General features: G+C 39.8%; 1 protein-coding gene across 1 annotated transcript in view; it reads right to left on the bottom strand.

The window, feature by feature from the left end:
- Positions 1 to 1,279: 1,279 nt before the first annotated feature.
- The window catches only part of CSPP1 (centrosome and spindle pole associated protein 1), a 98,089-nt gene continuing 76,077 nt past the window's right edge, over positions 1,280 to 23,291 (bottom strand). Inside the window, exons 22-30 of the mRNA XM_052651701.1 lie at positions 21,725 to 21,791; positions 21,026 to 21,143; positions 16,624 to 16,760; positions 13,032 to 13,163; positions 11,150 to 11,196; positions 8,536 to 8,599; positions 6,317 to 6,426; positions 4,784 to 4,922; positions 1,280 to 1,491 (exon numbers count right to left, since the gene is read on the bottom strand). Of these exons, the coding sequence (XP_052507661.1) occupies positions 1,280 to 1,491; positions 4,784 to 4,922; positions 6,317 to 6,426; positions 8,536 to 8,599; positions 11,150 to 11,196; positions 13,032 to 13,163; positions 16,624 to 16,760; positions 21,026 to 21,143; positions 21,725 to 21,791 (1,026 nt within the window). The remainder of the gene's footprint in view (positions 1,492 to 4,783; positions 4,923 to 6,316; positions 6,427 to 8,535; positions 8,600 to 11,149; positions 11,197 to 13,031; positions 13,164 to 16,623; positions 16,761 to 21,025; positions 21,144 to 21,724; positions 21,792 to 23,291) is intronic.

Here is a 23,291-nt window from a genome sequence, read left to right as displayed (position 1 = left end):
GAGAGCATTCAGTCTTAGTCCTTGCATCTCTCAGGTCACCAAGCAGTCACTGAGCAGAACATTTGTAAGTGCACTGCATTTGTTACCCCAGGGCCTGGCCCTGTGCAAGCCCAACTGGATGCTGCAAGAGCCAGGAGCCCCCATGGCCATCTTGGCCTGTCCCAGGGTATTTTAGAGGACCTGGCTGTGTGTATTAATATTTATGGCATAAAATCAGGACTTTTCTCCAGCTGAGGCTTTCATCTTACTTTCAGGTGAAGACATAAGAAAAAAAATTCTCATAAATGATTTCATTACAAAAATTAACATGGCATTTATATGCAACTAAAATTCCAAATATCTGAGAAGTTTCCACCTAAGGGTGTGCTTACCTGATCTTAGAAGCATACCATCAGTGCCTAGGCGTATTCTCGGCTCTCATTACTAGAATCTAAACAAGAAATATTTCCAAGGATTTGAATTAGTCTTCCCTTTTTTAAAGACACCTCTTAGCGTTTAGGAGGGCTGATGACTCACCACAGGGTCCTCAGCCATGCGGCAAGGGATCCCCATCCTTGACTCCGGGGTCCTCCTGCCTCTCCTCGACTTCTATATAGAAACCTCAACTCCAGTTAAAGTAAGAAACTGACACTGGTAATAAAAATAATTTATTTTTATCAAGTAGTTACATTATATAAAGAGCAAACTTACTGCCCTCATTGGCACAAAAATAGAGGCAGAAAGATGTGACATGTAAGTGCATGGCTCACAAGGATAACATCACTAACAACTATTATAATTTATACTGAATCAGTAGTTACAAATGAAATGAAAATAGCACATCTGATTCTGATTACAGAGCGACAGCTATCACCAGTCTATTTGCTAAGTGAAAAGATGGTTCTGAATAGTGAAAACAGCAGCAGATGTACACACAGCAAAGAGTACTCTCACAGTGCTGTTAACACTTGTTTTATTCACCTTCTCTTACAAGCAGAATTTAAAATAATGCACATACGGTAGTTGATTCCAAGAGTTCATTACCACCCTACTTTATGGCAAAGTTGTGGAAAAATACTTCTATACAATTCTATATTATATAAATTAATAGCCATGGCTCGTTATTTATGTACATAATATAAATACATCATATATATCATCATGGAAAAAATATACCTTATATACAGATGGAATATGAGTAACTGCCATGTACAGGCCAAAAGTAGCACATATTATTCAGGTTCAGGTTTCACATTCCTTTCAGCTTCAAAGGCACTACTGGGTCCAGTACAGACTGATTTTAACCGTGTGCAGTGGACAGGCCCTGCCACGTGAAAGCACCTGGCTTGCCAGGACCCTGCTGCTGCTCCTGCCTCAGCTGTTCCGCCATGAATTGCTTCAGTGTTTCTGAGGTGCCTGGGCGGAGCCAGGGCTCAGTGGCTACAGAATTTGACCCGTCGTCACCCCGGTGCCTCATGATGTCATCAGGGTCAACCAGTGAACTCTCATCATCTGAAGGAGGCAAGAGAGACTTGACTCAGGTAACAGGAGCGGCAGGTAGGTGATGGGAACAGACCTCCTGCATTCTGACCCATTAAGCGCTGCATTTCTCCACAGCATTGTGTTCTAAACCGTCCCGTTTTGTCCACACCCCTCCATATAGAGATAGGAAAGCAAACCCAGGAACAGGCCAGTGATATGGAACAAAACAGGACCACCTGAGCAAGATGACTGTATGGTCCCAGCACCCACAGGGATTCAGGACAGCAGATGACACCAGATGACTAGAAAGTGTCCACAGTCTTACTTTGTGTCCCCTGAAGGATGCCACACCAAACTTTTTTCTATTTTTAGCAAGGTTTTGGAACTACTTCTGACACTGTTTTAAGGAAATAAGGTCTTTTTAGGAAAACATTGGACAGGGATGAAATTACTTCCATTCTTATATCTAATCTAAGAGGTTGTATTTATTCCATTAAGACGTAGCTCTCATTTTTCATTCTTTAAATTGGTTATATGCAGAGCTTCTAAATCTATTTACCTTCTCATTAGATATAATAATGGGAAAACCTATCTTCCCTACCCTGTGATGTCAATTTCTTTTTTTTTTTTAATTACATCTTCTGGTCTGTGAAGCATTAGTTCAACAAATGGACATGTGCAATCAATGCAATGAGCAATCAATCTACATCATACTAAAAAGCTGTTTGAAAGGACAGTGTGTTTTAAAAAGTTTGTAAGTTGAAAGTCTTCTGAAAAAGATACTTCAGATGGTTTATTTTCTCTCAGTTTAAGTATATCCTTGTTCAGAGGTAGTTCTCAGTACAGATTAAAATGTCTTTTAGCCAGAAAGCAAGCATTCTCTCCCACTGTCCACGTTTTTCTAGGTATGGTATGAAAAGTACTTCTCTTGTCCATCTACCATGTTGTCTGGTATTTGGTAAGAAATTCCTACAATCAGAACACATGATATCTTGATAGAGATGGTATGAGTACAGTTTTAAATTAATGCAACATTAAAGGCTGAATCTAAATCTTTCAAAAATCTTAAAAAAAGTTATTATTTAGAAATTATTGTAATGTAGTCTAACAGAATAAGGTGAATTGTTCAAATAGACCACTCTGCTATTTGCTATAGCTAATAATAGGGCTTATTACTATAGTATCATCCTCTTATCCTCATGACTGATAGCAGTGCCATAAAGAAGGTGGCCAAGAGCTGGCAGAGGAGCTCAACAGTTGCCTAAGGAAGTGTCCTGCCTGCCTGTGCTCAGTGAGCAAGCTTTTAACCCGCTGTTCACCAAAGATGTGAGATATGGCAATGCCTTGCATGATAAAAAAAAAGTCTATATTTTGACATTTAAAAAGGAAACACTATCCTGAAGCTTTTTTGCTTTATCCACATACAGAAGGCCAAGTAAAAAGGTTAAAAAAAATTTCTTTGTACCACTACAAATTTATAAAAGATGTGTTCTATAAAGAACAAGGTTTTAAAGTTGACTTCTGGTAATCTGTCACTTCAGTCCAGACATCCTGGAATGCGAAGTCAAGTGGGCCTTAGGAAGCATCACTACAAACAAAGCTAGTGGAGGTGATGGAATTCCAGTTGAGCTATTTCAGATCCTAAAAGATGATGCTGTGAAAGTGCTGCACTCAATATGCCAGCAAGTTTGGAAAACTCAGCAGTGGCCACAGGACTGGAAAAGGTCAGTTTTCGTTCCAATCCCAAAGGTGGTCAGTGCCAAACAATGTTCAAACTACTGCACAACTGCACTCATCTCACACGCCAGTAAAGTAATGCTCAAAATTCTCCAAGCCAGGCTTCAACAGTACATGAACTGTGAACTTCTAGATGTTCAAGCTGGATTTAGAAAAGGCAGAGGAACCAAAGATCAAATTGCCAACATCTGCTGGATCACAGAAAAAGCAAGAGAATTCCAGAAAAACATCTACTACTGCTTTATTGATTATGCCGAAGCCTTTGACTGTGTAGATCACAACAAACCATGGAAAATTCTTCGAGATGGGAATACCAGACCACCTTTCCTGCCTCCTGAGAAATCTGTATGCAGGTCAAGAAGCAACAGTTAGAACCGGACATGAACAACAGACTGGTTCCAAATAGGGAAAGGAGTACATCAAGGCTGTATATTGTCACCCTGCTTATTTAACACATGCAGAGTACATCATGCAAAGTGTCAGACTGGATGAAGCACAAGCTGGAATCAAGATTGCCAGGAGAAATGTCACTAACTTCAGATACACAGATGACACCACCCTTATGGCAGAAAGCAAAGGGGAACTAAAGAGCCACTTGATGAAAGTAAAAGAGGAGAGTGAAAAAGCTGGCTTAAAATACAATAAAAAAACGAAGATCATGGCATCCAGTCCCATCATTTCATGGCAAACAGGTGGGGAAACAGTGGAAACAGTGACAGACTCTATTTTCTTGGGCTCCAAAATCACTGCAGATGGTAACTGCAGCCATGAAAGTTAAACATGCTTGCTCCTTGGAAGGAAAGCTATGACCAACCAAGACAGCATATTAAAAAGCAGAGACATTTGCCAACAAAAGTCCATCTAATCAAAGCTATGGTTTTTCCAGTAGTCGTGTATGGATGTGAGAGTTGGACTACAAAGAAAGTTGAGCACCGAAGAATTGATGCTTTTGAACTGCGGTGTTGGAGAAGACTCTTGAGTGTCCCTTGGATGGCAAGGAGATCCAGCCAGTCCATCCTAAAGGAAATCAGTCCTGAATATTCACTGGAAGGACTGAAGCTGAAGCTCCTATACTTTGGCCACCTGATGCGAAGAAGTGACTCCTTGGAAAAGACCCTGATGTTGGGAAAGATTGAAGGCAGGAGGAGAAGGGGACGACAGAGGATGAGGTGGTTGGATGGCATCACTGAATCGATGGACATGAGTTTGAGCAAGCTCCAGGAGTTGGTGATGGACAGGGAAACCTGGCGTGCTGCAGTCCATGGGGTCGCAAAGAGTCAGACACGACTGAGCAACGGAACAACTTCTTCAGTAGGGAAGCAAGATGCCAGTACAAATCAACATTTTCCCTGCTGAAAGCAAAGTCTTGATATGTTTAACACAAAAAAACCTTATCTGTTCAGAGTCCACTTGAAAAGGGGTACGCCCTCTGGTAGAAACAATCTGCTGCAAAATTAATCCTTAGGCTCTACAACTCAAAGGATTTCAGAACTCATTTCCTCTCTCAGCCATCAGTGAAAACTTCCATGAAGCAGGTTTGAGTTTTCACCGAATCTGCTGTTGGCTATTATACTTGGCCTTTTACCTGTAGTAATATGTTTATTCTGAAGTTCACTCAGTCTTCGCATTCGTTCTTCATTTCTCATTCTAAGCTGATCAATATTTATACTGGATACAGATTTTAAAGAGACACCATCTGGTGGCACATCAGGGTGACTGTTATCCTGTAATTAAGAAAACAGAACTTCAGAAATGATCATTAACATAAAATATGTTCAAAATAAGTGAATCAAAACATGTTCTTAACCTTGATAAATGTATAGTGATGAACAAAATTATATCTGTAGCATTTATATTCTAACTTGTGTTTATCCTTGCAGGCTCAGATAAAGGTAAAGCATTTGGTGATAACATATAAATGCTACCAGAGTGGATAAAGGTGGGGAATTACAAAACACAAAAGGAAAAACTGAAACATCAGGGGCTAAGAATCAGTCCAGCTATACTAATCAAGACAGGGTGGTCCTGGCCTAAGGGTAGACATAGATGAGTGGAACAGAAATAGAGAGTCCAGCTAAGCCCTTATACCTAGGGGCAGAAAAACCAATAAAATTCACTAGGATTTTTTTCAACAAATGGTAGCAGAATAACAATATCTACATGTAAATAACGAATTTGGACCCTTACGTTTGCAAAAATTAGCTCAAAGTAGATTCACTGACCTAAATTTAAGAGCTAAAACTCTTAGAAGAAAACACAGAAATAGCTTTCACGATCATGGGTTAAGCAATGGTTTCTTAGATATGACAGCAAAAGCATGAGCAAAAATAAGATTGGTAAGCTGTACCTCTGTCAAGATCAAAAGCTTCTGTGCTTCAATGGACACCATCAAGAAAATATCTATTAAGTCATACATCTAATATAGGACTTGTATCCAGAATCTATAAAGAGCTTAGAACTCAACAATGAAAAGGTGACCCGATCAGAAAACGGGCCAAAGATTTGAACAGACCTATCTCCAGAGAAGATCTCCAAACAGCTAAGAAGCACAAGAAAGGATGCTCAGTATCATTTTGTCAGAAAAATACAAAATCAAATCCACAATTAAATAATACTTTACACTCACTAACAAATGTTGACCAGGGTGTAGAGAAACTGGAACCTTCACAGACTGTGGGTGGGAATGTAAAGTGGAGCAGCCACTTTGGGAAACAGTCTGGTAGTTCCTCAAGATGTTACAGGAAAAGAAAACATAACATCTGTATGCTAATGTTAAAAGCTGCTGTCCTGATAACAGAGAAAAAGTGGGAACAACCCAAATGTCTATCAAACAATTGGGGAAAAAAAAATCACAATGAAATGAAATATTATTATGAAATGAAAGATCACTTGGCAATAATAAGGAATCAATTATATGTTATGACTCAGAGGGCCTTTGTGTCCCAGTAACCTGCTCACGGTCATCCAGCATTTGGTGGCAGAGCCTCTGTTCAGACCCATGTCCAGCCTAATCGAGAGCATGTTCTCTTTCTTTACTGGACCACACCAGTTTATCCATGAGTCAGCCCAGACCTTTCCTTCCTAAACTTGAAAAAACAAAAGGACACTTCATACATACGAAGTCCAGTCCTTTCAGTTTGTTCCTCCTGCGCTCTCTGGCAGAGGGCAGCGGAGACAGCAGCAGGAAGCCACCATCCTCAATGGCAGGGTACGTCTCGCCATGCGCACCTAGAGAACACGGGGGGAAGCTGTGAATGTCCACCTTTCACATCTCCATTCAGAGCTAATCCAAGACTGTCTCTTAATAGTTTTATTATTTACATATGATAAAATCTGCCCACAATAAACATACAGTGATTTTTAAGGAACTGCACGATCACTATACTCTAGTTTTAGAACATTTTGATCACCTTAAAAATTAAAAAGCGCACTTGTGCTCACTGACAAAATCACTCTTCCCCCACTTCTACCTGCCAAGCCCCTGTGAACATTGATCTGCCTTCAGTCTGGAGATGTACTGTTCCTAAGATTCCATATGGAATTCTACAATGTAATATTTTGTGGGGACTTATTTATTTTTTGCAGAATAAAAAATAGTAAGCTGAAGACATCATGATACTTCGTCCCTAAATGCTTTAGCAGAGGCCATCTAAGAACAAGGGCCACAGACTGTACAGCCACAGTCTCAGTACCACATTCAGGAAATGTTACATTGATAAAATACTATCATTTAATATATAACTGATAGTCAAATTTATGAAATTTAATGTATAGTTTTTTTTTAAGCAGCAATAACTGTATTCTATTGAATGAGATATGGGATTTTCTAAAACTCCAAAAATAAAGTTTTCTGATTTCTTTATTATACCCCACCAGTAACTCACTTGCTCTTTTTTTTAAAGGCTTTGTTTACAAGTTTTTAAGGTCAGTAAAACTGAGTGGAGGGACAGAGAATTCCTATTAAACCCCCTGCCACCACATATTCAGAGCTTACCCATCTATCAGCAGCCCCCACAAAATGGCACATTTGTTAAAACCAATGAACTGACACTGACAGATCATTTTTGCTGAAAGTCCATAATTAGGGTTCATTCCTGGGGTTGTACATCCTATGGCTTTTAACATATCCACCATTCTAGTATCATACAGGATAGCACCTCCATTCATTCCTCCCCCTGCTGTAACCTTGTGGCAACCACTTTCTTTTTTAACTGCCTCCATAGTTTTACCTTTTCCAGAAAGTCATAGTTAGAACCATACAGTATGTAGATTATTCAGACTGACTCCTTTCCCTTACAAACATTCAAGGCTCCTCCATTTCTCTTCCTGGCTCTGTAGCTCAATGCTTTTTAGCACCGAATGCTACTGCATTGTCCGAATCTATCACTGTATATCGATCCATTCATCTACTCGGAGACAACTTGGTTGCTTCCAGATTTTAGCAATTATGGATAAACTGCTAAAAACATCTGTGTGCAGATTTCTGTGTGAACGTAAGTCTCAACTCCTTTGGGTAAATACCAAGGAGTGTGAATGCTGGATAATATGGTAAGGGTATGTTTACTTTTGTAAGAAACCACCAAACTGTCTTCCAAAGTGATGGTACTGATTTCCATTCCCACCAGCGATGAGTTAGCGTTCCTATGGCTCCATATTCTGCCAGCATTTGGAAGTGTCCGTGTTCCAAATCTGGGTCATTCTATAGCTATATGGTGGTGTCTTGTGTTGATTTGAGTTTCCCTGATGACACATGACCTGTGTTTCCCTAATGACAGTGATGTACATGGGGCACCTTTTCATATGCTTACTTGCCATCTTATCTGTGGTGAAGTGGCTGGATCTTTTGCACATCTTTTAACAGGGCTGTTCTCCTAACTGTTTTAAGAGTTCCTAATGTACTTGGGATAGGAGTCCTTTATTAGACATGTCTTCTGCAAATATTTTCTCCCTGTCTCTGGCTTGTCTTATTTTCTTACCATTTGCAGAGCACTGAAGTTTAATTTTAATGAGTTCCAAACAAAAGAGTGGGCTTCCCTCATAGCTCAGCTGTAAAGAGTCTGCCTGCAATGCAGGAGACCTAGGTTCGATTCCTGGGTCAGGAACATCCCCTGGAGAAGGAAATGGCAACCCACTCCAGTATTCTTGCCTGGAGAATCTCATGGACAGAGGAGCCTGGCGGGCTACAGTCCATGGGGTCCCAAGAGTGGGACATAATTGAGCAATTAAGCACAGCACAAACAGAGTAAAGTACTGATTTTTTAGGTATGGAGAAAAACACTTGAATATAAATAATGCTAAATATTTAAACAAATAGGTTGGTAAAATAAACATACTCACCAATAAAAGCACTATCAGATTCTAATAATGAGTTTTTCAAGAAAGCATCAGTGTCCTCTCTGGGCTAAAAGAAACATCATATATTGATGACTATTTTTATTAGTCCTGTGTAGAAAAACAACAAATCTGTACAAAGAGGCACAAGTCTCCACACTCCCCAAAACTAGCAAAAGTGAGAGAAGCTGGTAGAAACCACAGGAAAAGACCTTTGAAGAGTTACATTACGACTGATAAAAATATAACAGAGTGTGAAGCAATGAACCAAATTAAACATCTAAAGTCTTTACATCACTGTCAAGATTTATTCATTCTCTCAATAAATCTGCCGAGTACACTTAGTATTTCCTGCATGTGAGGAACTGGAGGTAGAAAGAGGAGTAGGAGTTCCTGCTATGGAGTGGGTCACGCTCCCATGGGGAGAGGCATGCCCTCGGATAACGACAGCCCCGTGGGATGGCGTGTCACAGACACAGCACAGACAGACAGGGACGTAAGAGTAGGGAAAGTAATGCTAGGGTCGGGCTTGTAATGAGCTCTCAAATTAGAGGTAGGAAATTTACATCTAGGGTTTACAACAGAGAATGTCCTCTTACACACTGGAAGAAATCTAAAATCACCCCACACCCTTCCCTGCACTTCCCTACCAGATTTCTAGGATGTGCTAGAATACTCCAGTGAAGAGCTGTCCACTAACCTCTAAGGAAGTGCACACACTGAGACATGTATTGGTTACCAGAAAGTTCTTATCTTTCACTGAGTTCTTCCATATAGTGAACTGAATTCTTTTACCTTTAACACCTAAAGATTGTACTTCTGCCTTCAAGAATGACAGTGATGGTGATAATAGCTTCTCAAATTACCAAATGGTCTGAACCAGCAGCTGTCCTTAACATTGTGCGTACACTGTCCAGCCTCTCTTCTGTTTCACAGTCCTTCCCACACTGGAAAGAGTGACCACCTCAGCCCAACCTTCTCCACAACAATCTTCCCCAGTCTCACCTTGAGTTTCCCTATAATCCAGTCTCTAGAAAGGTGAGCCCCAAACCTATTAGCTTTTCTTTTGTAATGGCCATGTTAAACTGTTGGCTCATGCTCAGTTTCTATGCAGCAAAACATGGTGTTTTAACTAAAATCTCAGTAGTTAAATTTCAGTGCCTTTTCACTGAGAAATGTGGTTGCCATATAAAGAGAAAGCTACAGCATGTTCAGAAAAGATGTCCATATATCTCAGGTAACGTGGGACAGGGAAGGGCTCTGGAGTTCAGCCTGAGTCCAGACATGGACTTTACTGCTCACTGGCTGTGTGATCGTGGCCTGAGTCTCCTCTCAAGTAAAATGGGAGTAGGCAGACCTTGTTGTGAACTTCAGAGCAAATGCACACCAAGTACCTTGCAGGTAGTATGGGTACAGACTTGCTGCTGTGAGACTGTTACCACCACTATCAGTTCAAAACCAGCACCAACTGGTAACACTGAGCAAATAGCAGCATAGTTGAGCCTTATTTTTAAAATCTGAAAATGGAGATAACATTACCTGTATTATTAGTGTGGGGAAGATTAAATTTATTTCCAACCTCAATCTTTCCCCAAACTTTTCCTCTTGGCCATCTATTCACCACCTCCCAACTGTCTGTCTAGTGGGCATCTTAGACCTACCCACTAAATATTTTATAATTTCTCCTTGTTTCTTGGCTTCCCTTGTGGCTCAGCTAGTAAAGAGTCTGCCTGCATTGCAGGAGACCTGGGTTCAATCCCTGGCTTGGGAATATCCCCTGGAGAAAGAAAAAGCTACTCACTCCAGTATTCTGACCTGGAGAATTCCACGGACAGTACAGTCCATGGGGTCACAAAGAGTCAGACACAACTGAGTGCGAGTAATCCCTCAGAGGGCAAAGATTTTTGTTCACTCCTGTGCCCCCAGGCATGTACAATATTATCTGGTCCACAGTAAGTATTCCACAAATATTTGCTGAACAAAAATGGCTGGTCCCCTCCCTCTTCAGTCTTCGCACAGATGTCCCTTTCTCAGGATAAGTTATGCCCTTTACAGGTCTCACCACTGCATGTATTACAGACTCTTATTCCCACCACTACTGACTGCGCTAAACTGATCACATTCATTATGGGGCAGGCTGCACAAGGGTTTTAATGTTTTATCTCATTTAATCCTCACAACAGCCTTTGAGCCATTTTTTAATCCAGTTAATAATTTTATGGAGAAATTACTACATGCTAAGGCCTATCCTTATGTGCTTGCAGATACTGACTTTAATCTTATAGCCACCCTCAGAGATAAGTACTACCATCCCATTTTACAGACTAGGAAACTGAGGCAAAGAAAGATTAAATAAAAGATTAAATTCCTTGCCTAAAGTCACACAGCTAACAACATACTAACTTGAACAGCCTAGCCCTAGAGTCCTATTCTTGGTCATTACACTATGCTTTCTCTACGTATTAGACTTTAGCTACCCATAACATTGATGGGACAAGATTTAAATTCTTTCTTAACTCAGTATTTCTGAAGAATTCAAAATTGGAATACTCCCTTATCATGTTCCTAAAATCTTCTATCACTCAAAAACTAGCTTGAAAAATTATAACTGTTTTCTTACCATTCTGTGATCTCGTACTTTAGTGCTTGGGACAGCATCCAAGTCAACTGTAGTCAATGAGGGGTAAAAATGAGATAAAAGGTTAGAAAATACTTTACAGATAAATTTTAGAGCATCTTTTGTAATTAATTACTTACTGGAAATTACTTTTCAATGATCACATTTCAGAATATTTTAAAGATACTACTTGTTTATTGATAAACAAAACCCAGCATCCAATTCATTCCAGCTGCATACAATTCTTCCATTCACATTTAATAAATAAAACAAGTAAAATCACTGTGAATTTAAAACTGATGCCTATAGAAACATAACCATCTCCTCTCATATTTCTGCAATCTCTGTAGAAAATTGTTGAGAAGAGTTAACTCCCTTATGTGGAATTGAAGGAAATGAATTCAACTCCAAGCACCTGGTTTCAGGGGTGAAGGTTTTTGGATCAGCTATCCCAAAGGCCTCTCTGATTTGACTAGGGTTCGATGTGTTCCTCTGAACAGCGCATTTTAGCCTTTTAGCTATTGCCTTTGGGAATAAATACACTACTACTGGTAGCCTGTATTCCTTTATAGCCATGTTTTTTATTGTTGTGAGTTAAATCATCTTCTTTGGAATTCAGTCATCACAGTGTTTGGTAGAAACTGGGGTGGTTGCCATAGGGGGTGTATACCCTCAGTGCCAAAATGGACCTGTATCCACATAGACTGAGATTAGCCTATAAGCAGTCCCCGAGTTGCCAAGATCACACCAGATCAGATCATCAGCTAGGTCACCTAAGGGAGAGCTCCACCAAAATGGGTGTAATGACTGAAGACTGTACTTGCTTCTCTCCTCTCTCCTGATGATATGCCTACTCTTTATCATGACTTTGGGTTACTCTGCTGTCAGAGGGTGATTAAGAAGACCACTGGTAAAAATTCTGTACAGACGGAGGGAGGACGTGCCCTATCCCCTGCACTGAAGTCTTGCCCTGTGACCTGGCCTTAAATGGTACACAACTTACTCCTGTGATCCTCTCATGTGGTCAAAACAGGCTCCTCAGTTTCTGCTGGTCAGACAAGCCTGCTAAGTAGGGTTTTTAATTTTCCTAAAAATAACTGGTAGGACCATCTCCTTCTATTCTTGTTACTTAACTGTTGTATTTTTATGACTCATTTTCAATGGCTGCACTCAATGGCCTGAAGGCAGGCAAAACTGGTGCAATATTGCGAGGGTCATGCAGGACCATCACTGTTCTGAGGCCACTAGCGCCACCGCTGGGTGCCCACGCCACCTCCCGTTACACACTCCCAAGGGACCCTAGATTTCTCCTTTGCAACATTCATCACACTTACACTTACTGAGCATCTAACTTCTCCAATAGAGTATACATTCCTTGAGAGCAGCAGCATATTTCATTCATCCCTGTTTTCCCTGGATATGGGGCAGTACCCGCACTCATAGCAGGCACTCAGTAAGTTATCTGCTGATTAGCTAATTACACAGAGATATACTTATAGCCCAGTATGGAGCTTATTTATAAAGATTTTACGCTCTGTCAAAACCCACAAACACACACGGTAGAAATGTCCCCCAGGACACTGGTGTGTATGCCAGGCATTCTTTCCCCTGATGCAGATGTCTCCTGGCCTCATCAAGGTACTCAACCCTTCTGGCTACAGTGAATGGATGGACTCCTCTCATGCATGGACAGCCAATCACGGCCCTCTCTGGGACTTACTCTTTTCTGGGACTACAGACCAAAGGGGCATGTGAGCATGGGGCTGCCAGTGGAGGCAGCCTGCCTTGGACTGAAATCAATATTAGAGATGGAGAAAGAAAGCCGACAGAAAAACAACCCATGAAACGATCTGAAATAGCAATGATTATTTTTTGCCTTTAGCACCTTCCTGCATTTTCAGTTTATTCAGTCTCTTCTGCTGCTCTCTTAGCAAGGCTTGCTGTTCTATCTCCAAGGTGTCATTATCTTTTGGATCATCTGGGTACACAGATTTCGGATCAGCTCGTGTTTCTGAGTCTGGTACAAAAATAAGTTGTATAACCAAGTTAAATCTTGTTTCCAAATGAGATTTTATAAAACTTCACTATAGATAACATATGAATAACCTAAATTCAAAATCAAAGAACAATATAAATAATGAGACATCAGCAAAGTCAAAGCACATCATCATACAACTAATGAACATGAAATTAATATTCTTTAAATAAATACATTTTCACAAACTCAACATTATAAGGGAGCCCCAGAACAAGCAGCACCTTATTGCCACATACTCCATCCCAACTCCCCACTTCCCCAAGACACTACCCAGAGCCTGCAACCATGTGCAGGAGCATCCAAGCCGTCAGTCAGTCAGATGTCTGTGACTCTGGCAGCCACCAGACACTGAATCACAGCTGGGCCCTCAAATATACTGGAAAAACGAAAACATAATGTTACTGACCAATTAATATTTGTAAATATCATGCCAAAAAACAAAAACAAGGTAAAAATACAGGCTGGCTGGAGCTTTAAGAGGGACATCATTTCTGGAGGAAATGACAGTCTAAGAATTCACCTATGGCACAAGTTCAAGAATATCACTGATCAGAATGAAAACGTTAAACCTTAATTTTTAAATCTTGAGAATAAAGATATAATTCACACATTTAAAAAGTCTTTTGACCTATAGTAGAATCAAGCAGAATCCTGTGCCTCACCCCCCACCCCCTTGTTTATAGAAAGGCTGAAATCTCCTGGGCCTCCATGAGTCACCAAAGAGCGGGTTCAAGCAGCTAATGATTAGGACAACAAAGTTCCAGATTTGTGTCTGCTCCAATTCCTGAGTTGTTCTACAGATACTCTTAACTCTTACCAGAGGGAAAGTGCATGATGACCGGACTGCAACCACGACATAAACTGCTCCATCTTGAGCAGTACTGAATTTATGGCTATGACAATTCCAAGAGAATTTCAAGAGAATGGGATTAATACTTTTGCTCATACTAATCAGTATCTTTGTGGGCATCAAAATAGTTGTAGCTTGTTCTGCCCATATATGTAAATAGGCAACTACGACTGCCAGCAGAGATGCTACAGAGCATGTCAACATCTCTAATACAGCATCCTGTGAAACCATGAAGTTACAGAAAAGGGACCTTCACACGTGATCCCACAGAAATGGAAAGATGTTCTGACAAGTGGGGGTTGATAAGCAGCTTCTGGCAGGAAAGAATTCTCTGCAGGCAGTCCCTTTGTCTTGACACTAACCTTAAACTAGGCACCCCAAGCTCTACTTACCTCAAGCCCTAGCACACCTTTCAAATCTTTTGATCATGCAATACCCTGCCTAATTTGTTGACTCTTTCCATATATCAAAGTAGAAATGAAGAACAGGTGATTAACAGATGACCACATCTCTTCCCTAGCTTCCCCTTCAGTAATCTCGTAAACAAACCGTGTGAATCAGACGGCATCTAAAGAAAGATCAGGAGTCCACAAGCCTGCACGGATTGGGGGAGGGCGAAGACTCTGACCCCCATCTCACTGATTAACTGAGATTACTTCCCTTCTTCCAGTCCAGCAGAATCTTCGGAGATGGTTTTGAGGGGGACAATGAGTCTACCATCTCCCTAGATTGTCAGCATTTTGATTGAAAACAACTTTCCTTCCTACCAACCTTTTTAAGTATTGACTTTTTTAAGCAACAAGCAGCCAGCCAGACCTTATTCCATAACAACAGTGGGAAATGGGAACATGCTGAATATCTAAGAGAAAATGATTAAGAGCAAAGTTAACAGAAGAGGCTCTGGACACATGGACTTGGCTTCACCTTACTTTCCCACTTCCAGACTGTTTCCTTTCTGTAAAAACAAGAGACATTAACAACTAAGACATATGACGAATGAGGACTAGTTGGGGTAAGAGGGAAATGAATGCCTCAATTTTATGATTTAAATCTTTTTGTTTTCAAGACCTCCTTACCTTCTTAAAAGTTAAAGACCCCCAAAGAGCTTTCATTCACCACTGTCCCACACATCACATTAGAAATTAAAACTAAGAAACTTTTAAAACATGAAAATACAAAAATACATTCTATTAGCTTCAGAGCAATGAAGTTATCACATGTCATATAACTTCTCAAAAACCTGTACACACAGGAAAGAATAAAAATTAAAAGGGCAAATAATGTCTTAGTTTATAATGAAAATAGTTTTGACCTCAAAAAGTCCCCTGACCAAATTCTAAGACCTACTGGATTAATATAACGCCTGGCATATAATAAGCAATCAATAAATGATAGCATAAAAACATAACTATGGTATATGTACTTGATGACATGTATATCTGAATAACATAATTACATCTAGCTTTTATCTTTTTCATTTTAATTAAGCTCAGAAAGACTAGTAAATATACCAAATATCAACTGGTTTTATATTTAGGTGATTTGAGTAAAGAGATGTTTCCCTCTCTTTCTAAATTTTTAAAACTTCTAAAATAGATACTACTTTCAAAATGAGAAACAGAAGTAAACTCATCTGGTATAGGTTATATGACCACCATCCAACAGCTTGCCTCCTCTGCTCCAAAGGATGCTCTGAGAGTGCTCCTGAATAAAAATCACATAACACATTCTGGTTCCCCTACACATTTTCAGTCTCCCAGGCCTTTGTTACCTTGGCAAGCCAACTTCCCTAATTAGCTTTCTCTCCTCCTCCTAAGTGGCTGCATCAGATCTTTTTACTCCCTTCCTTCAACAATCCTTTATTTCCTCCACTGCTCAGGGACTCTGCTCTCTTCAACAGTCATTCCCTCCTTCCCCTATACTATAAGCCTCTTACTTCTCTAACAGCTTTCACATCAGCATCCTAACAAGTCCTCCAGTTCCAGACCCTGTGATTCCCCCCTTCCCAGCCATGCTTCTTCCAAGGATTCTTATGCTTATTGCCTCCAATACCGTGCTTCCTAATTATTCAATCCTCATTCCAAAGGTGATTGGCTTCTGATCCAATAATTCTGCCAAAAAAGAGCTATTTGAGGTCACCGCTGACCTATGATGTGACTGACACCTTCCAATATTAACTTTACACAACCCTTCTCCCTGGCAGACTCTGTTCCCTCAGTTTCAGGACTGACATTCTCCTGCTTTTCCTCCAATCACTGACTTTTTCTTCGTCTCCTTCCTAAGCTCATCTTGCTGTCCATCCTCCACTAAATGCCAGGTGCCACTCTTCATACTATGTCACTGATCTAATCCACTCCTGTGGCTTTAAGAGCTGTATGCCCTGCAAAAGAAAATAGCTACAGCAAAGCTCTATCCCCACCAGACTGATAAACTGAAGAACTAGAGCAATACAGAAGTCTTATTCATTATCACTTAAAATAGATACCATAAATGAAACTTTACTTGAGAAAAAGGATACAAATGTCTTTAAAGACCCTTGAGTATGGGTAGAACACTCTGGCTCTACCTTTAAAATAACAGCATTCTTACCTCTATCTTTCAGCTCCTTAAAGTCATGAATATTCTGCGAAGAAGCAGAGTCTAAGCTCTTAGGTGACGGTCTTCTGACGGGAGCTTGTAACCGATGTCTGGCCATATCAAATACATCCATGGAACTTTCTCTTTTCCTATAGATAGTAACAAATTATGATAAACGCGTTTTTATAAGAAGAAAATCTGAGTTGACATTTAACTCCCTATAAAAGAAATCTGGCATCTTTCACTACAGTGTATTATAAAAATTTATTCTAGTAGCTGTTATTTCAATTCCCTGTATTAAAATAGGTTATTTATAAGGTCACTGTAATCTTTCAAAATGCTCAGAAGCAAAGTATCTTATTGGAAGAACAGAACGAGTTAGCTTTACCTTAAAATGTTAAGGTAGTGAAACAGTAGTCTTTGGTCAAAGAAATCAAGATTCAGAGACTAGCTCTGCTACTTACTATACATTTGACTGCATCATCTGTGCCTAACATATATGAGCAACTCAATAATATGGTGAATTAATTAACAAATAAGAGATTCTTTTTGTGAAACTATTTATAAAACTGGAATAAAGAACCAACACTAAGATGTCTCTAATCACAATACACAGTGAAAACTACACCGAAGTAAAATATATTTAACCAATTCTTACTAAATGATGGCAATTCTAACATATATTATCTAACTTAAGTTAGCACACAGAATTTACAAGTTACTTTCCAATACATACATCTATTTATTCTTCACTAGAATCTCATGGGGTAGAAATTATTATGCAAGATTTGCAAGTGAGAAAACTGAAAAGCTGCCTGGTTTCTCTTTCTTATACTGATTTGCCAGAAAAGAGCACGTATGGTCTTCAGTTTATGAATGAAAAGAAATAAAATGTCAATAATCCATTACATTTAATTGAATATGCATATCTGGAATATGGAAAGTTGCAACAGTTAAGGCATTTATAACATCTTGAAAGTAAATATAGAAAACCAATACTGACCTATTACTTCGAAGTAGTTGACCTACTACAGAAGAATTCTTCGTTGAAAATTACCACCTTGGGTTAATATTCCATTACCTAGCCAGTCTATATCTTGACATTTCCTCACCTTGTTTACTTAGCCAGAACACGCCTAGAGAATGCTAACAAAAATCTAAGTGAAGCATAATTACGCAGGTTAACATGCTACATTAAAATCCTACCATATCCTGGACTACAGTCATAAATATCAGTATAATTGAAGCATATACAAATTGATAGACACAACAATAACAGATGTTTATGACTTAGTATATATACATATGTATATTATCTAGTTATGTCCACCAAGAGCCTGGTTTATAGACACGGTTCTCCAAGAGGAACCAGGACTCCTTAGAGAAATGGCTGATTCCAGGGCAGGGGCAAGGAATACACAAGAGGGTCCTGGAGCCTCCTGCAGCAACAGAGTACAAAACTGCTCAAAAAACAAAAGGATGGGACATGTCAAAGAGACACAAGAGCCAAGAGGAAAGACCTCTCAGTAGCCAAAGCTGCAACAACTTAAAGTGAAAGTGAAGTCGCTCAGTTGTGTCTGACTCTTTGCGACCCCATGGACTAGGGGCCTACCAGGTTCCACCGTCCATGGAATTTTCCAGGCAAGAGTACTGGAGTGGGTTGCCATTTTCTTCTCCAGATCTTCCCGACCCAGGGACTGAACTTGGGTCTCCTACATTGTAGACACTGTAGGCAGACACTTTACCGTCTGAGCCACCAGGGAAGTAAGCAACACCACAAATAACACTGGATGGTAACAAAAAGTACAAAAGAAATGTACACAAAACAACAGTGATATAAGTAAATGGTTGCATAACTAAACAAAGAGAGGAGAAGGGACATTCTTTCTTATAGAAAAATTCTAACAGAAGAACTCTAAATATATATAGGTAACACCCTCTCCAGGAGATAAAGCTTATTCCCACCACCTCTCAATTCTTGCAAGTGTGCTAAACTTAGACTGTGCTAAACTTAGAGGTTCCATCATATGCACATCTTGTACCCTCTGATACAATGTGATGAAAAGGCTACCCTGTATTATTCTTTCCAAAACCCCTTAACCCTGGCCTAATAATGAGAAAACATCAGGCAAATGTAGAGTGGGGGACATTCTATAGGACAGCCAGACAATATCTCCCTAGGCTGTCATAGTCATAAAAATACAAGGGAAGATTGAAAAACTGTCCTGGATCAGAGGAGACTAGGAGACATGACAACTAAACGCAATGTGGTGCCCTGTACTGACTAAATCCTGGAACAGAAAGAAGATACTGACAGAAGAACTGGAGAAATCCATAAAGTCTAGAATTTAGATTGTGGTTAATATTCCAACATCAGCTTCTTAGTTGTGACAAATATCCTGTGAATGTAAGATGTTAACAATAGGGAGAACTGGGTTGAGGGGTCTATAGAAACTATGTTTGCAACTTTCCTATGATCTAAAATTATGCCAAAATAAAGCTTTTTTTTTTAGATAAACACTCTTCAAAGAAAATGTGGTAGTTACCCACTTACATTGATTTTACAAGCTACTAAAAGACTGCAACCTACAGTTTGAAGAATATTGCTTTAGAAAACTTCTGAGGCCTTTTGGCAAAAATGATCAGAAGTGTTTGACAGTCTGTAAGCTATTTTGCTGGAACAAAAATATTTCAGGAAACAATACACTGCTGAAGGAAAATATTTTAAAAACAGTTTTAAAAAGTAACTGTATTTGGTTATTCCACCTCTGAAGTTTTCTGCTATTATTTTCCCTTCAAGGACCAAGTTTCTATGCCTGACGTTTTAGAAGACCAAAAAGGAGAGGTAAGGAGATTGTTTCATAATTGTCTAGTCTATGTCTATGTATGGATGTGAGAGTTGGACTGTGAAGAAAGCTGAGCACCGAAGAATTGATGCTTTTGAACTGTGATGTTGGAGAAGACTCTTGAGAGTCCCTTGGACTGCAAGGAAATCCAACCAGTCCAATTCTAAAAGTGATCTGCCCTGGGTGTTCATTCGAAGGACTGATGTTGAAGCTGAAACTCCAATACTTTGGCCACCTGATGAGAAGAGCTAATTCACTGGAAAAGATTCTGATGCTGGGAAAGATTGCGGACAGGAGAAGGGGACGACAGAGGATGAGATGGTTGGATGGCATCACTGACTCAATGGACATGGGTTTGGGTGGACTCCGGCAGTTGGTGATGGACAGGGAGGCCTGGTGTGCTGCAGTTCATGGGGTCGCAAAGAGTCGGACCCGACTGAGCGACTGAACTGAACTGAACTGAGTCTATGTCTCCTTCAACTATCACTTTCCTATCTTGGAATTCCTTACCACCTAGATTAGCTTATGAAGCAACTTCTGAATCCATCTGAGTCCTAAATTAGTCAATTATTTTTCATGCAGTGATTTCTCTGTAGTGAGACTATCCTAAAGACAGAGATTGAAGAATAGCCTGTTCCCACTACTGATTTGTCACTGTCTAATCCTATTAAAATGTCATGGTTAGGGATAAGACTCTTGGTTTGCCTTAAGAAAGTCCTACTTCTTTCTTTTTTTCTTTCTTCCTCCTATCAATACTACCACTGTCATCACCACTCATAAATACATTACTGGCAGTACAGAGGGACAATTAAAACGCTCAACTTAAATATTTTATATTTACTTAAATCAATATTCATTAGATATCTCATATTTTCAGTGAATAGATTTCACAACTGTAATGAAACATTTTATGAAGGCAACTTTATCTACATAAAATTCAAGAATGTGAATTAAATAGCATATTAGCTAATTAAAGAGAGAGCTCTTATGCCAAAAAAGAAAAGAAAGAAACTATATCATATACTACAAAAACAAATAGACTAAAGAAATCACACATTATTTTGTATTAGTTGTACTGAGTCCCTCCCTTGCTTGTTGCTTGTGAAATGTGCTTAGTCGTGTCTGACTCTTTGTGACTCCACGGACCACAGCCTGCCAGGCTCCTCTGTGCATAGGTTTCGCAGGCAAGAATACTAGAGTGCGTTGCCATTTCCTACTTCAGGGGATCTTCCTGACCCAAGGATTGAACCCATGTCTCCTGTGTCTCCTGCACTGGCAGGCCAATTCTTTACCACTAACTAGAACCACCTAGTGAGTCCCCCCACTAGACTATAATTATTTAGCTTATTTCTTCGGGGGGGGGGTGGGAGTGGGGAGCTATTTTCAATCATTACAATTTCATCAATAATCCATTAAAAACATTTTTCAAGCTTGCGAAATTCTAATAGATGTGGGCTTATGATAATTAATCCTGTTCCAAAACTGTAGAATTACTGGACAGCTTCTGATTCCCAATTCTGACAGAAGAGAATACAAGAACAGACAAAAATATGGAATTCAGAACTTGCCTTATATGAACGTCGTCGTCACTGTCAATGTGTAGTAACCGCCCCTGCAGACGTCGCTCTTCACTACGAAGCTGTTTTCTCATTTCTGATAATTCCATAATTACATTTTTTTTCTCCTCTGAAAATTCCCATCAATAAATGAAAAATGAGAGAGGTACATGAATAAAAGGTTAAACACTAAACATAACCTTTATGACTTATAAAGCTAAAATGCTCAGTTACATTTTTATGGAAAGTTATTTTTAAGGCTTTATATATAGATGCATTGTATGAACATTATTAAGACCCATAAACACACTTCTGATCATACAAGAATTTCAAACATTTAGAAACATTCCTGAAGGGAGGGAGAGACTGCCTTCCCCTATTAAGGGGCAGCAAAATGGAGTTCCTTTGTGATGATGGACAGTTCTGTAACCTTGATTGTGTGGGTAGTTACACAATTTACACATGATAAAAATGCGCAGAACTACACACACAAACACATAAATTAGTGTAAGTGAAACCAGACGCAGGTCCATAGAGCATGCCAGTGTCAACTCCTGGTTGTGATATTGCACCACTGAGGGAAGCTATGGGGAGGGTGCACAGCACCTCTCTATACTACTTGACAATATTCTGTGATTCGTATTTTTCAGAACAAGAAAAAGCTAGAAAAAAGGAAACAGTATAGATTACAGGCTTAATAGTCAGCTCTACCTTCTGCACGAAGCTGGTTCTTCCTGGCAGGTACCGGAGGAGACTGTGCCATGGACATGGAACTGTCCTGTTTAACAATCACGACAAAGATAAAGTCAGTATATGTCTTCCCTACTCAGAAGCTTTAAAAGAAGAACTTTAAAAATAAAGAAAGAAAGAAGAGAAACCAGATTCCCAACCAATCTATCTATAAACTTACCTACATTTATATTTATTTTTTCTTCCCACTACCATGGGAGAGGCCTTGCCCTAGCCAAAGACAGTACTCTCACCTGTGCTCTGTATCTGACAGGGGACCCCCATCTCCTCCATCCCTGACTCTTCTTTCTCTACCACCTTTCTATCAGGCTGTGCTTAAAAAACTAACCTCACCCTTCATCACTCACTATCTATCATCCATTCTCTCCTTCCTTCACAGCCATTCTTAAAAAAGAAAAAAAAAAGTATGTGCAGTAGTATGGCGCCTGCTTCCTTATTCCCATTAACACCTCACCTCGCAGCCACTGCCTTTGCAGCTCCCTCAGCGATGCATTCTATGGGCATTTTAAGGCCTTATTTTACTTAGCTAGTAGCAACTACTATCATTGACACTTTATTTCCTTGCTCTAAGTGGTGATAATTCTCTGCTGTTAGATCCTCAGCCCTCTACTTCCCCTGAACACACACGAGTCAATCGTACTACTTAGGCAGTAATGTTAGTAGTCTTCAAACTACAAATCCGGTGCAGAGCTCCTTCCTTGGCCACGACCTATATTTTCAACCGCCTACTCTATATAAAGTTGTCACTGACTTCCACCCACCACACACAGTATACCACTATCTGTGTTTCATAAACATATCTTGAAGTTGTCACCCTTTCTCAGTTCTTAATGTCACTGCCATTGTTTAGGTCCTCAAAATCACATCTGGACTTCTACAAAAGCATCTTAACTTTACAGTTTTGCTCCACCTCCATGATGCATCTCCATACCACTGCCTGAGAGAACATTATGCAAGACAAACACGGCCATGTCATTTTCCTACTTAAAACATTACATGAACACCATACATGACCACAGACCTACTAAATCAGAACCACAGAGGGTGGGGCTGAGGAAGACATTCTAATACATTTCTTTGTCTATTCTAGTAATTGGTCTCTTTGGTATCCTATAGAATGAAGTCAAGCCCGCTAGCACTCCATACAACATCCTGCATATGTTCTAACCTTCACCTCCCCTACATCATGGTCAGGAATTATCAGGCCAGACCAAACCATGTATTCTCCATGCTGCCACATGGCTTACAGTTCCCTCCAAGATTCTGCATGTGTTGGAAGTTGATCCTCCTCATCCTCTTTTTGGCAAATTCCTATTCATTCTTTAAGAGTCAACTCAAGGATCAACCCTTTCTGGAACATTTTCCTGGTTGTCTTTTAATTGTAATTCAGTCTAAAGTACAAAGGACTTTATCAGCATAACTACAACTAGCTAGTAGATATATTATCAAAGAAAAAGCCTTCCTGAGAGACCTGACCAAGAGCCACATGCTAAATTATGAGCTGTCAAAAGAACTGAAACTTCAGGGC

This window comes from Budorcas taxicolor, chromosome 14 (genome assembly GCF_023091745.1).
Source record: "Budorcas taxicolor isolate Tak-1 chromosome 14, Takin1.1, whole genome shotgun sequence".
In the NCBI taxonomy this organism is placed as follows: Eukaryota; Metazoa; Chordata; class Mammalia; order Artiodactyla; family Bovidae; genus Budorcas; species Budorcas taxicolor.
This window is presented reverse-complemented; position numbering and strand designations above follow the sequence as displayed.